Source organism: Gavia stellata, chromosome 17 (assembly GCF_030936135.1).
Source record: "Gavia stellata isolate bGavSte3 chromosome 17, bGavSte3.hap2, whole genome shotgun sequence".
NCBI classification, from domain to species: domain Eukaryota; kingdom Metazoa; phylum Chordata; class Aves; order Gaviiformes; family Gaviidae; genus Gavia; species Gavia stellata.
In genome coordinates this window covers 3,757,512-3,771,763 of record NC_082610.1, presented here as the reverse complement: position 1 = coordinate 3,771,763, position 14,252 = coordinate 3,757,512, and the positions used below count along the sequence as shown (strand labels likewise).

Genomic DNA, 14,252 nt, shown 5'->3' with positions numbered 1-14,252 from the left:
CAGCTCGAACACCCATTTTTTGCTAACAAGCGGATGCGCTGCCGTGAAGAGGTGGCAGGATTTTCTCTTTCCTGAACAAGCCGTTGCCAGCACACAGCCCCTCTCCCCTGAAATTTAAGAACGCTGCAGCCTAGAGTTAGGTTTTTGCATCTCTCAGATGCGTATCCCAGGCTTTGTTTCTATGCTCCAGTGCTTCACCTAGTGCTTCGGTATTAATCTAATTATTATTTTTTAATGTAAAATATATAATCACCTCCTGGGGCAGGTACCACGGTCTGTGACAGCTGGGCTTCCCAGCTGCCGATGCCTCGTGTCCCACCCTGCTCTCCGATGAACGAGACATGTCCTGTGAGCCTTTGCAGCCTCTCCTGTGCCACGCTGGGCCAAACGATGTGAAATCCTACAAAACAAGGGCTTCACGTGGGAGGTGCCACCCCCCGTCACGCTGCGTGAGCGCCTCAGTCCAGCAGCGAAACTCTGGTTTAGAGCCTCCATACGTCTTCCCTTGGGGTAGGCTGGGCTCCCACCACCCTATTTTTCCCAATCCAGCCTGTGGCTTCGGCACAACAGTTTGCACAGAAGGTGCCCCGGGGTGAGCTGCATGCCGTGAGAAATAACCACAGGATTTCTCCTGAATGTATGAACTTTCAGTGCCTGGGGTCGTGAACTCCCATGCTATTCCTTGTAGGAAGCCAGCGCAGCCCCACTCTTCTCACAGTTAGGACTTTCTCCCAGTTTCCAGTCTGAATTTATTCATCACCAATTGGTAACATGTTCTTCTAGCGCCAACGTTCCTTTTAGTTAAAATCCCTCTCCTGGCTGTTCACCCACTCATGTGAGTGGGAAAAGCAGACATCTCATTTCAGCCTCCTATTTTCTTGGTTAAATAGACCGAGTCATTTTCAAACCTGCTGTAAGCCCCCACTCCCAGTATCTCGCTGGCAGCTGGTTCCCACACCTATCCCGATTGTACCCGTTGCAGATGAGCTCCTGTGAACGCCCTTCAGCCCACTCATATTAATAGGTCCTTATTTCTTGTTGAAAATGCCTTGCCTTTGTCATGGCTATATATTGTGCATGTCTTTATCAAGACAAAGTTTTCTCTTCCTTTCTGTCACCTCCAACAGATTAGTCCCATGGATTTGTGGCGAGATTTTCCACTTGGTGCATTTTGTAGGAGTAAATTTTCCCTGTTCCCAGTGCGCTGCTCTTTCAAGTGTATAATATGCTATATTGATCTTCCCTGCGAATAAACCAACCTTGTCATCAGCACAAACAGGTCGAGTATTAGTGACTTTTTTTAAAGGGTTGAAGATTGCCTAACAGTACTAAGGCAGTACGAGAACACCCGTTTGAGTGAGGACATGTGCAGAAACGATAGACTAAAAGGCAAGGTGTGTAAACGGTCTGCTTTGAATACACATAGCATGTGAAGAATTTTTCTTTGAAAGAAAACTTCTTTTCTAAAAGTTGCAAAGTATTTTCTGGAAGCCACCTACCCTTGTTTCAGGTCTTCTCTGTAATGCAGCAAATTAGCATTATTAGAGATTTCAAATCACCTCAGGTGAAACGTACAGCATGTAATCTGTTACTGGGTCACTATAAAGGCTTACAGGTGAATTAAATAGACCTACAGAACATGGCACATGTAGAAACTAACATCCACTGCTTTGTAAAGAAAGAAAATTGCTGAGGCAGAGCAAATGGAGAATAGGGGATACAGCATGGCTTGAAATAAAAAATAAAATTCTAATCACAATGTTATTTTGTGCACAATTGGACACAGAGCTCAAATTTGATAATGTTTAGATATAAAAAAGTTATTTTTGTTCATTTTTCAACACAGCATGTGGACTAATAAGCAAACGACACTTCAAATTGTGTTTCAGCCATCTTTCTATCTGTTCTCCTCCGATGAGAGACTTAGAGCTCTCACCTTGACTTCACCGCTGCGCATCTTAGAAGGGCTGATATCAGCTTCAAATGAGACCTCAAGATGTACCAACAAGGTCAAAATAAAATGAGAAATGAATGACACGGTCTCAATAGTTCCTCACTAAATATGTTCTAGGGGGCAGGTTCGGTAGGGAGTACCATGCTTGGCAGTTCCCAAAATTCATTATGGACAACTGAGGGCCCATTTAGGGAGCTGTGAATTCTTTACATCATTGTAATGAGGCAACACTTCCCTCAGGATTTGTTTTGAAGAAGAACATCCTTCAGGGAAACGAATCAAAGGTTTCAGAAGGCTGTGCAGCAGAGAGGTTATCTCCTCTCCCCCAAACCTCAGTTTCAGCCATCCCGAGGCTTTTTTTCAGAAGTTGTTACAAGAAATTGCTTTAAGTATATAAGGAAGATAGGTGATTAGAGACAATTAGATAATGCAAAAATATCAGTGGAAAATAACCCATTAAAACATGAATTACATTTTGAGATTTCTGTATATTGTATTCTCTTCAGATTTTCAAAGCAAAAAGGTACACTGCAACATTTATTCCAATACATTTTTAAGCACATGCAACACTGGTGTCCTATTTGTACATTAATTTCTAATGCTGTCCAAGAACCTTTACATTAAAAGCATACAAGAACTCACACACACGTGCACGTATTCCTTCTAGCATTAGTCCTGAGGAAAAACTTAAATTTTACTTGAAAAACCAAACTTCAGTTCTGCAAGTACAGGTGGGAAATCACCCACCGGCTATTCTGAACTAATTCCTAACCTAAATACCTTGCACTCTTTTGCTGTTTGGATCTGAAATATCTGCTGCTCGTCAGATTGCAATGTCTGAAATGGTTCAAAACAGCCCACGATCTGCAGCACTGGAGACAAAAACTATATTCTCATTAAAAAACATGCTTGATGCAGATGAAGGATCATATGGAGACGCTAACACTCAAAACATAAAATCGGTAAAACACAACCACATATAAACTAGAAAACACATTACAGTTCTTTAAAGATTTCTCATTCAGTGTATAATTTGTGTTATACCGTCAGCCTTTTTTTCTGACTTCAATATTCAGGCCAACTTACAATAATAAAAAATTCACTAAAATGACTTCTTGTAGAAAGAATGACAATTGTTTAAAATAAATACGTATTTTAAAAGATCTTCTATTGCTCTGAGACTATGTCCATCAATTCCACTAGATGTCAGCGTTATAGAACCAGTTTGCTTCAGACTTAAAAGCGTAAGTCCACTTGGTTTAGTTATTATTGTTACCTTGTCTGTGAAATACAGTACATGTCAACTACACGAATAACCGAGCAAGTATTTACGGTAGTAAACTGAACCCAAAATAACAGTCTTGTTTCATTCCCCCCCCCTCGTTAACTTGATTTGAATAGAGGCCTTCAAATCAGTCTCATAATTCCAAAAATGTTTCAAAGTAAGATGTAAATCATTCCAGTTTTTCTAACCATTTTTCATGCAGTGACATGGACCTCTCACTTCAGAAAAGAGCCCTACAAGCTCTTTTTGTCAGGTACTGTAACACCTTGAAGATAAAGCTCTTTATGTTAAATACAGTGTAGTTGATCCAGGTTGAAAATTATAAGGCACGTACATTTTTTTTTTTAAACCACATGTTCTGAAGTTCTACAATCATGCTATTCTGGATGGCCCGTCATAGCTACTGGGTTTGTTTCATGGTTTTGGACAAAAGGAATGAAAGACCACGAAATGCAGAAAAATACAGAAAACCAAGAACGAAACAAAACATGACATGTTGATACAATGTACACAACAACAGCAATGATCAAATCATCTCATTTCTTTGACCAACAAAGCATTGACAATTGCAAAGCATTCTTTGTTTTGCACTGTAAATACCTGACTTTATTTAGATACACAGATGTTTAGCACTGGATTGCCGCAATACCTGAAATAAAAAAAAGGCTGTTTTTTTCTTCTATCTCTTTTAACAAAACAAAGCTGCCAAGTAATTGTTGTTGGAAAAATATGAGAGAAATAATAGGTAACCACAAAAATGATGAACTAGAACAACATCTGAGAAGAGAATAATAGTTAAGGAACATATGAAACCAAATGGCAACAGTTCTAGGCATTTATTCCAATATCTTAGAAAACAAAAATAAAAAATATTCTTCATTGCATCACCATTTGAAGATAGAAAAACAAATTTTTAGATTAAGCCAAAAGAAGATGTGACTTGTTATGTGACTTGTTTCCTTTTTTTTTTTTTTTTTTTTTCTTCCCATTTTAAGCCTAGTTTATTCACAGTACAAATATACCCTGCTGGTACATTTTCTTAGTCACAAGATGCACAAAGTCTGAGAAGGAGCACTGGTTCCTTTCCTCCTCTGTAAAGCTGCTCTGCCCTACAAACCTCCAGCCCCCGCCGCCAAAATTTTCAGTGCCTTAATAAATTGCAGAACAGATCCACAATCGAGTGCCTTATACATCCAGTAGCACTAAGTTGAGAGCATGCATTCCCACACACACGCTCAGCCAAGAGAAAAAATATTCCATGATTATTTGAAATCCACCTTAAGGCAAATAGAGGCGTATTTTTCTGCCTCTTGCTGAAAATTTTTACTTTTCAAATTTCAAACATGAATCTGAAATTCAGTAAATGAACTGATGTTTGGCATAAAGAATGCTTTAACCAAAAAGAAGACATGAAAAGGAAATGTTTTTCCCCACAATAAATCAATTATTTTGCCTTAATTCTATCTACATTTTGTTAAAGCATTTTATGCACTTTCAATAATATCAGATTACAAGTTTGGCAACTTTTTTTTTTTTTTAATAAAAGCTCAGACAGTGTTCTCTGTTTGCAATCAGAACCACAACCTTAGTGCAATATTATATTTATTTCTTACAGTAAATTTGGTTGCCATACAAGAGTATTAAGGATTGGGGAAAAGTGCAAGTTACAGGAGCTTGATTTTTTTTAATCAGTCGAAATAAGAGGAATTAAAGCACAAAAATTACAGCAACATAGATAACGTGAACACAAGTTGTTACACAAACTATAGCGAGAAACATATTAATATCTAGAAAAGAAAAGAAAAAATGTAATGGAAAAATTATCAATATTTGTGGCTCATACACATAATCATCACCAGATCAACTGGGTAATGCTTTTTAAGAACTGAGAAAAAAAATCACTATTTTTATTAACTTAAGTACCACAAATAATTAACTTTTGTGATATGTAAATTCTGTAAATCAACAGTCACATCTAGTCATTTTATAATATATGAATTAAACTTAAAATGTTCTCAGACACCTAGGGAAAGGAGTCTGTGCAGTTATACACAATTTACATCTTGTAAGATTTTGGTATTGTATACACAAATATTACAGAAACTAGGCATGTAAATGCAATTTATTTAAATTACAGTATATAAACAAAAGTTGATCCTAAAACCCAGAATATCATAACGTATTTCATAGATCTCTAACAACTTGTTTTTCACTATCATAGTAGCATGAAATAAATGGGTCTTCTCTCCTCCCCCCAACATTTCCAGACTGATGAAAATACTCGGAGGCAACGTCGTATCTGTTACTATTGCTTTCTGTAGCAAAATCATCACAGAGCTAGAGACCAATTCATCTTGGCAGAGGTGCATTTTATTGGTGAAAGTAGGTCCTCTCAGGTCTCTTTACCTTTACTTTGTAAGACATAATGTAAAAATAAACTATTTCGTTAGCTCTTTAGTGTGTTAAACCTCTTTTCTGCTAATTGTATTGTACCTATGCCTTCAGTACCTGAAAAGATACACGAGCAAGAAACACACCTGTGTAAGAAAGGGATTACTGTCAACTGTAATTTACCGCGTATGTCAGCACTCGTTCAACGTAAATTCAACAAGAAAGTTGTGATTAAAAAGCAGCTTAAAAGTCAACTTCTACATTTTCTTTTACTACCGTATTTTCTAGTGTATTTTCTGGCACATATTATAGAGGTAATATCAACTGTACCCAAAGAAATAAAAAAAGGAGCACGGCATTAGTGGTTTATTTACTGAATTCTGTCATATCACCAAATGGAAGACAATGATGGCTAAATTACCATTTTTACACTTCTTAAAGTATTTGATGGCCTCAAGTTGCCTGTATCGACTATCTGAATGAAACTGCCATTTTCTACATCTATGGAAAAATTCAGTACTCTTGAAGGTAAAATGCCTTAGTACTTGATTTTTATTACAAGGTTACTTGGAACTTTCAAATACAAATATAGCGTAGTAACAGATGTTAAGTCAAAAGATTTGTTGTTCCGTAAAGGGGGCAGGAGGCTAAATAAGTTGATTTTTATGAGTATCCAATGCGTTGGTAACTATAACCGCTTTTGAAGAAATATTCATCCTCCTTTGTAGAAGTTCTAGCAAAGATAGAAAATATAACACAGCTCTGCTGGTTCAGATGCATCCAAATGAGGTTGGTTTTAAAAAGGTCAAGACTTTATAATTATTCCACAGAAATAGTAGTAAACCACAAAAGTTTTTTTTTTTTTTTGTTTTTTGTTTTTAACTTTCTAGCACTGAAGTGGCACAAAGGCTGCCCAGTAGACCAGCCACTTATTTTCTTAAAATATTGTGCTTATAAACTATCTGTACAACTATTTAAACTTGCAGTAAAGAAAGATATTTAAAATGCTAAACTTTATGTACTCATACTAGGGCTGTTGCAGACCTAATTAGACACTTGTTTGTGAGCAAAAATAATCACAATAAAAAAATTAGAGATAGGCTGGACCATATTAAGGACCATATCAAGGAAAGAAAGTTCAGGTACCTTGCAAAATGTAAGAGAACCTGAAAGTATGGTAGGTAGGCAGTCTAGCCATCCACACACAATTTACCCACCCTGAACATCTTGAATATTATCTTAATAAAGACCTACAAAACTCACAGATATTAAGAGGTGTTAATTACAAGGGGAGTTCAAACATGCAGAGAGAGACTTGTTAACTTTAAAAAAAAAAGAAAAAAAAAGTCAGATTAACCAAATCTGTGTGTTTCCCCTGCTGACTGAAGTCTCCTGGAAAGCTCTCGAGCTCTGTCACCCCACCACCCAGGCCCTGCTCGGCCACAGCCGCCTGGTTTCTAGCAGGGTGCCCGCACCTCTCCTGCGACCTCATGAACAGCCGTGCAAAGAAATCAGTGGAGGCTGATGGGCAACGTCCAGCTCCCCCAAAGGGCTCCGTCTGCTGTCCTTGTCAAGAAGTCAATATCTGTTAACAGCGATAAAAACGAGACACTGGATACCCACCCATCCCTCCTGGCCCTTGGAACACGTGCATTCTGAGATGCTATATACATCTTTCCATCTTGGCATTACCTTTTTACCTTTTTCAGTGTTTTTAACAAGCTGAAACATTTCCATTTCTGCTAGCAGGCTGAAATCCCTCTCTCACTTAAAATACTGGCAACCTTCCCTCTGACTTCAATGGGAACAATCATCTATCTTTTTCTTCTTTCTTGGCCTGATGTTCAAAATAGCTAAGCACTTACCGCTCACGGAATTAAACAGCATGTCTCGGGGTTCAGCATATTTGAGTATCTGACTGTGAAGTCCAAAAGATGCGTCTGTACATAAACCCAAATTTTTACTGGCTTGTAGAGTTCATATTGCGACTTAGCAGTAGTTTAGCTGGTTGAAAACTGGGGGTCTCAGGTTCAAACTAGCTTCATTTTGTTGTACCTCTAAGTGTGCATTCCTCCTCAGTTTTTATGCAACGGCTGCATCGTCTTACAGGTCAAGTCAATGGAGCATGTATTGAACTTGTTCTGCCACCTCGGAAGAGTGCTAAGTATAACTGCAGAAATAAATAAATACCAGGTAAAACAGAGCAAGGTTACCTTTGAACTAATTCCAGCAGAACAACCAGCTTCACTACCAACAAATCAGAGAGCTAAACTAGTAAAAACAATAATACGAACTCCTGTACCTGTCTTAATATTGCGCCTCTGCTACTAACAAAAATGGGTTTGAATGGTAACAAAGCACTCTGTCCTCTTAAAATGAACTAAAGGTTGGGGAAGGAAGCCTGCTCGGAGACTGAATGTCAAGAAGAGAATATAGTGCTTTTCAAGAAAAAAATGAAATGCTTGCAATTTTAAACTGAAAGAAAAGTGGTATGTAATGGTTCCAGCAGAAGGGCATTATCAAGAGATAATATTTTTGAAGTTAACAATTTTGTCTCTCTCTCTCTCTCTCATATCTCCCCACGACTTTGAAATAAAATGGCCCCACTCATGTAACATATTTAGGTTTATGTTTGGGCATGTAGCATACAGTCTGCATTACCTGAGTACCAGGAATTAAACTGTTTTCCCCCCCGCCCCCCCAATTTTCTGGCACTCGCAGACAGACAAGGCATTTGGGGTATTTCAGTACCAGCCCATCTCTAGTTATCAACAGAAGTTTGTGAGGCAAAATAGCTATTCTTATCTGTCCAGCAGCTGTTTCAAAGCTCTTTCTATGTTCATTCTGTGCCCAACTCTAGTCACTCCAAGGTCTATCAGATCTTCCTTTTGTAGATTTGGTAAATGAGTGCCATCTATTTCATTGTCCATAAATGTTTCTTTATGTTCACCTAAGTTTAGACTTTCCAACCAATCTGCCACATCTGGTTTAGTCCACAGGTGGACAGGCTTAGTTGTAAAAGGCTTATTTGAGATTGGCTGTTGTAATATTGAGGGAGAAGGAGACCTGCTGCGCCCTGTGGTCAAGCCAAATAAGTCCCCAGAAGGGGGCTGGCTGGGTAGGCTAAATACATCGGACAAAGTTGGAGAAGGAGATGAAGCTGAAGCAGAAGCAGTCAGAGGAGCAGGCATGATGTCTTTATTAATCTCTGTTGGTGAAACCACAGGGCTTGGAGCATGTCTTGCTCCTGAGGTCCTACTGTCATAGTCTGGGGACCTGCTCTGCAGTGTGATCGGCTGGCTGGTTCCAGGTCGGACAGTAAAAGTGATTGTTGTACTTCGTGTACCTGAGACAGTACTCATGACTTCCGTGCTCCTGAAATTGTAAACAGACGTGGAAAGTTAGATATATCAGCCACCAGCTCAGAAGGTTGTCCATATCAACACATGGTAAATATGGGCTTGGAATGCTTGATTATTTTCATTTTTTAATGAGTGATATCAGGTTAAAAGTACTAAGATGGTATCATTAAATCTTTCCCGTAAAACAATCATCAATGGTAAGCCATAGTTAAAAACAAAACCCTTGTTTATGAGCCGTTCAGAAAAACACCTTCCAGAGCACAGTCTTCCTTTTTAAGGCTACACCAAATTAACTCGTGGTTAAATGAGAACCACCCAGTGGAATAAGCACACAGGCACTTCGTGCTCCCCATGAAGTGCAATCGGGAGTTGATCTTCCCTTCATTGTATGGAGGGGATCCTTCATTTCAGTTTTAACCTACCAGTTTTACACACTGTTAGATAACACAACTAATAATAGCAGTTACGGAAAGTATTTGAAGCATATTATTAACTTGGATTTTGGATCTTTGGGCAGCTACTCAGTGGATTTTAGGCTATGTTTGTATTCACAGACCATGCTCCACAAGCTTCTCTTATTTCACTTTCTGCTCAGCTGGCTTTTTCGTGCTTTAAAAACGTGACAGTCCTTCTAAGGTTCATGAAAGGACTTCTGCACCAGTTCCTTCTACACAGAAATGATACTTTGGCAGTTTTACCACAAAACTTAAGGAGACAAAATCCTTGTTACTGTGCGTGCCCAGAGGTGACGTAGTTGTGATCAAGTCGCTGGCACCTATCTCTTGCCTAAAGGAAATTTCAGATTACAAACTAAGCAGGCATGAAACGTGCCGAGAGGCTAGCTCTAATGCTAAGGCTGAGAGGGCGGGTGAAGGAGCAGACGAGTCTGCTTTTGTCTAGTGGCTACAGAACAAATTTAGAAGCAGAAGATCCCCGTTCAGGTCTGCTCATATCATAAAATGCTTAACTCCGCAGCCCGCCCTTCTCATGAGAAAACTCTGCCAGTCAGCGTGCGCACTTCAGGATCTTCCACTGAATCCTTGGGTGCCTTAAGCTCCAGAGTTTTTCCCTTTTAAAATACCCTGCCAACCAGGAAAACCTTCAGACAACTAATTTCAGGCATTTCCAGACCAAAGTAAGGATTTATTTATCCTCGAAGTGATGCCATGGACCTCAGAGGATGATCTGGAGGATGCCGTAGTTAGATTTCTAACCCAGACCCTGCCTGAAGCCCTCTGTATCTGAGTGCCAGATTGCCCCCAGGCCCGACCCGTCATGCCTGGGCAGAACTGGAGATGATTTGGGTGCACAATGTCACATACAAATGCTTTCATTAATACTGCAGATTTCACCACTGTGCAGAAAAGATCTTACAGAGCTGAAGAAAGAGCGCGGTTCTGCAGCCCTTGTATTTAAAGTGCTGTTATGGAAGAAACTGCGGTCTTTTCCTAAGTCACTGTTTCAAGATTTTGACTTAATTGCCACCAAAGGAACTACCAAAAATGATCCACACGGCAGGGGTCAATCCCCACATCTGTTCTCTCTGAAGTATGTCCCTCACCACCAGATCCGCTTTATAAATGAGAGGCCCTCTCCTGCTCCCCTGCCCTAGGTGATCACGACGGCTTTACTGCGACTGCTGGGAAGGAGGGTATAGTGTGTAGGGTTATCCTGTCTCACCGGTTCTGCGCCCCAGTGCAATGCAATTGTGAACGCCCGCGGAAGGGGAGTGACTTGACTTTCGTCACCCACATCCTGAACAGAAGAGTGGTTAAAATTTTAAATAAAAAGATGGTGGTAGCAGCACTTCCTCATCATCTACCCTAACCCGCTCCCCCAGTGAAGTACTCATCCATTACCAAAATGAAGAAATATAGGCAGCTAACCTGAGGCAATGATAACAGGCTATTAATCCCTTTCGCTCATATGAGCCTTACTGCAGTCCTGGTAGTACTGAGCTGGAGACCTTCTTCAGTGTTCCCTTGGTTTGCTGCCGGCTGTTGCGAGCCCTGTTAGCTACATACTCCCCGCATCACGTCTGGCTTGGTGCGTAATTAAGAAACCTAGGCATCAGGTAACCTACAGCACCGCAACACCGAGATTCAGAGCACGCTCATGTCACAGCAAGTCTCATTCAAATAAAGCTCCAGTACTGTGTTATTAGAAAAGCACTAAGAATAACTTTTGGAGAATGTACATGTTATTCACATGAGCAATCCCACTGATTTCCCACAAATTGTTCCATACATTTCAATGGGAACAGGGGGATCTTTTTGAGAGTTGAAGGATTGGTACTTCACCTAAAACACAGTAGGAGAAATACTTTTAGCACTTATGTCTTTGTAATTTAACAAAGAAAGGAAACACTTGGCAAGGTTCTGAGTGTTTCCTGTCATTATTTTGGAGCTTAATGGCTCTCATTGTCTTCCAGGACTGGAGCTAAGCATTCTTACAAATAAAAAGTCTATGGCAAGAAACTATTAAATTCTACTAACCAAGGGGAGCAAGTTATTCCTACCTACTTCAACTTAGCATTAGGAGTCTCAAACTCTTTAATAAGGCATGATATAATTTTAAATCAACAAAAAACCTGCTTTGAAAAAGGTTGGGATAATGCTGCCCTAGTGATTGTGAGCAGAGCAGGACGAGTTTTGTATAAATGTGGAAACGTTTCCCTATCTCTTTATCTGCAGTTACCCTTTTACTGAACTTTCCTGTCTTACAAATACTCGAAATTATGGTTTTGTATTCACAGCCATTGTGGCAATATCAAACAGATGATGAAAATCGATCTTCTATTACGCTAGATGCTGAAAGATCATTTTTGTTACTTGACTGACAACTCCAGGCTCAGTGTACACCTTCTGCTTTGTAACTCACTTTTGCTGCTTCTTCTCTGTATTGTTCCTTTCATAGACTCCCTGTCCATCCTTGTTCAGGAAATCAGTGTCACTGTTCTTTTAAAGAAAGTAAATTAAGCCACTAGAACAAAACCCCAATAAGTAAACTGTGTGCTCTTATTTTAAGTATTCTTTAGATTAGTGTTACCTAACCTTCTCAGACCCACGGGCAGTAATACTGGGTGAGCAATGCAATACAAGGCAACGTTGTACTTTGCCTTCTGTCAGCCTGGACCAAAGCAATGGCTTCACATGGCTACAAGCAATAAATCTTTTAAAAGATCTGTGGGCATCTTGCTTTTTTCAAGCTATAGGTTCAGGACTACTGACTATTAAAATACATCTCTGGAACAATGATAAGAATTTTTTTTATTTTAGCTGATTAATGAAGTTTCAATACCAGCTCAGTTTACAGCCACATTAGTTAGTTATTAGTTCTACTGCACACTTGGGAACACAGACAAGTCTGTGAGTCAGTACATGTCCCCACTACTGCAACAGCAGTCCTGTTTGGGACGAGTTTTAACCACAGCAGCTTGAGGTCACTGCTGCCGGCGAAATTACTCGGCAACCTGCAAGACTGAGTTTGTGCTCAGTTCCCAGCTGCTGTGCGTCAGCCGGCTCTGCTATCAGCTCCTCGACACAGCCCTCATGAAGGTCATGCGAGTCTGCTGAAGCCCATAGTTGCATTTCCAGGCTTTCAGTTCAAAGTCTTTAATTCCAAGATTCATTTTTTCCCTTTCTTTTTCCCTTCTTTCACTTGCCATATCAACTCCAGCGTGTTACAGGCTTCTGTACTGTAATTGTAATCCAAGGAAGAAAACATGCATAGTTCTGTAATGCCTATGCATCCTAAATTATAATTTATGACATCTCCAATACGATCTGTGATGCAGATACCACCTTGGAAGCATCAGCTGTCTTGTGTTTTACAGTTGATTGGTATCCTGGTCAATAAGGAGCAAGCGCATTCCAGCTGGAGAGCAGGCATGTTTTTGTTGTGTTGTGGGTTTTCCAGATTTTTAATAAGAGCAATTTCTTATGCCTTATTTGATCATCTGTTATACTAAACATATTAAATCCATATTAAACCTGCCTAAACCCAAATTTCATTTTAAAAAGGTGAAAAGTCTGATAATTATTTTAAATAAAATTTGCTCTATTAGAATCAGCATATGGTAGCAATTTATAAACATTTGCTGCTGTAAGACTGCACTGATTGCAATGCCCATTATGTTGCCTCACATTAAAATCACGATATATAATTTCTATGTCATAATGATGCGGCCTCCAAGTATAAAAGCCATCAACACAGCTTGCAGGCAAGAAATTCTTTTAAATTTTAAATTAGGTTTGCAGGATTCAAATTTACTGTTAACTTAATATCAGAAGCAAATCAGTGAAAGATGGCACACTGCAACAGCTTCTAGGAGCCTCCCATGTTAAAAAAACCAAAACCCCATTATGTTCTCATGGGAGCTGTTTTATCCTGTAACTTGCGGAAAGACTTGCTGTTTCTGACAAAGCTCTTCCATTGTATCAGAAGAAAAAATCATAACAACCAAGAGAACCAATGGGTGAAATGAGTCCCTATACAGAGGTACTGCGAGAAATTAACTTTCTACAGATTTCTGAGAACACACAAACCCAAAACTTCGCCTTCATCTCTTATAATATTGTTACTTTATTTTTGGATTGTCAAAGGAAAATTATATGGTAGGAAAGCAAGACAATAATTGTCTGTTTTGGGGGAAGATTAAGAACAAGGGCTGATGTGATGACTGGCAGGATACAGAGCTTCTTATAATAGTGTTATTTTAGTGAGAAGAATTGAGAAATGGCTAGTGTCTGTTGCATGTAACACTGTTCAGTTGGAGTCAAGAATAACCATTAAGGTCTGTGGGAGTCTGTTCAAGAACAAGAGTTTCCATGCGAATGGCACAAATGTCTGGAAACCGGCAGTAAGAGAATGGTGCTGACGAGGGGCAGAGGACCAGAAGTCGGCCTCAGCCCTCTCTCCTTGGAGAGCTGCAGGGAAAAAGGTCAAGGGAAGGTGGAAGGAGAAAGGAGGAAATCCCACAGCTTCCACGGACGAAAGACTCAACAGTGATGACCGCAGCAGGTCTTGATTATTTTGAGAGCTAATGTGTCTTTACTTTGAACCTCACATAGGTATGTAAAAATACACTGATCATCCCTCCCCACCCCTCCACCCACCCCAAAACACCCTCCAAAAATCCAGCCAGATTTGGGCATATTTGAAAAATCATGCCCCTTATTTAGGTGCTCAGACATAGGTTCAGGAATCTGGTCCTACGTGCTTATGTTATCAAATCATTTGCTGAATACTTCTCTGATGA

The 14,252-nt window shown here is 39.7% G+C and overlaps 1 protein-coding gene across 2 annotated transcripts in view; it reads right to left on the bottom strand.

Annotated features, from left to right (window-relative positions):
• Positions 1 to 8,431: 8,431 nt before the first annotated feature.
• Positions 8,432 to 14,252, bottom strand: part of SHANK2 (SH3 and multiple ankyrin repeat domains 2) — a 319,438-nt gene continuing 313,617 nt past the window's right edge. For both annotated transcript variants that reach the window (XM_059825852.1, XM_059825853.1), the window contains one exon: positions 8,432 to 9,005. In XM_059825852.1, the coding sequence (XP_059681835.1) occupies positions 8,432 to 9,005 (574 nt within the window). The remainder of the gene's footprint in view (positions 9,006 to 14,252) is intronic.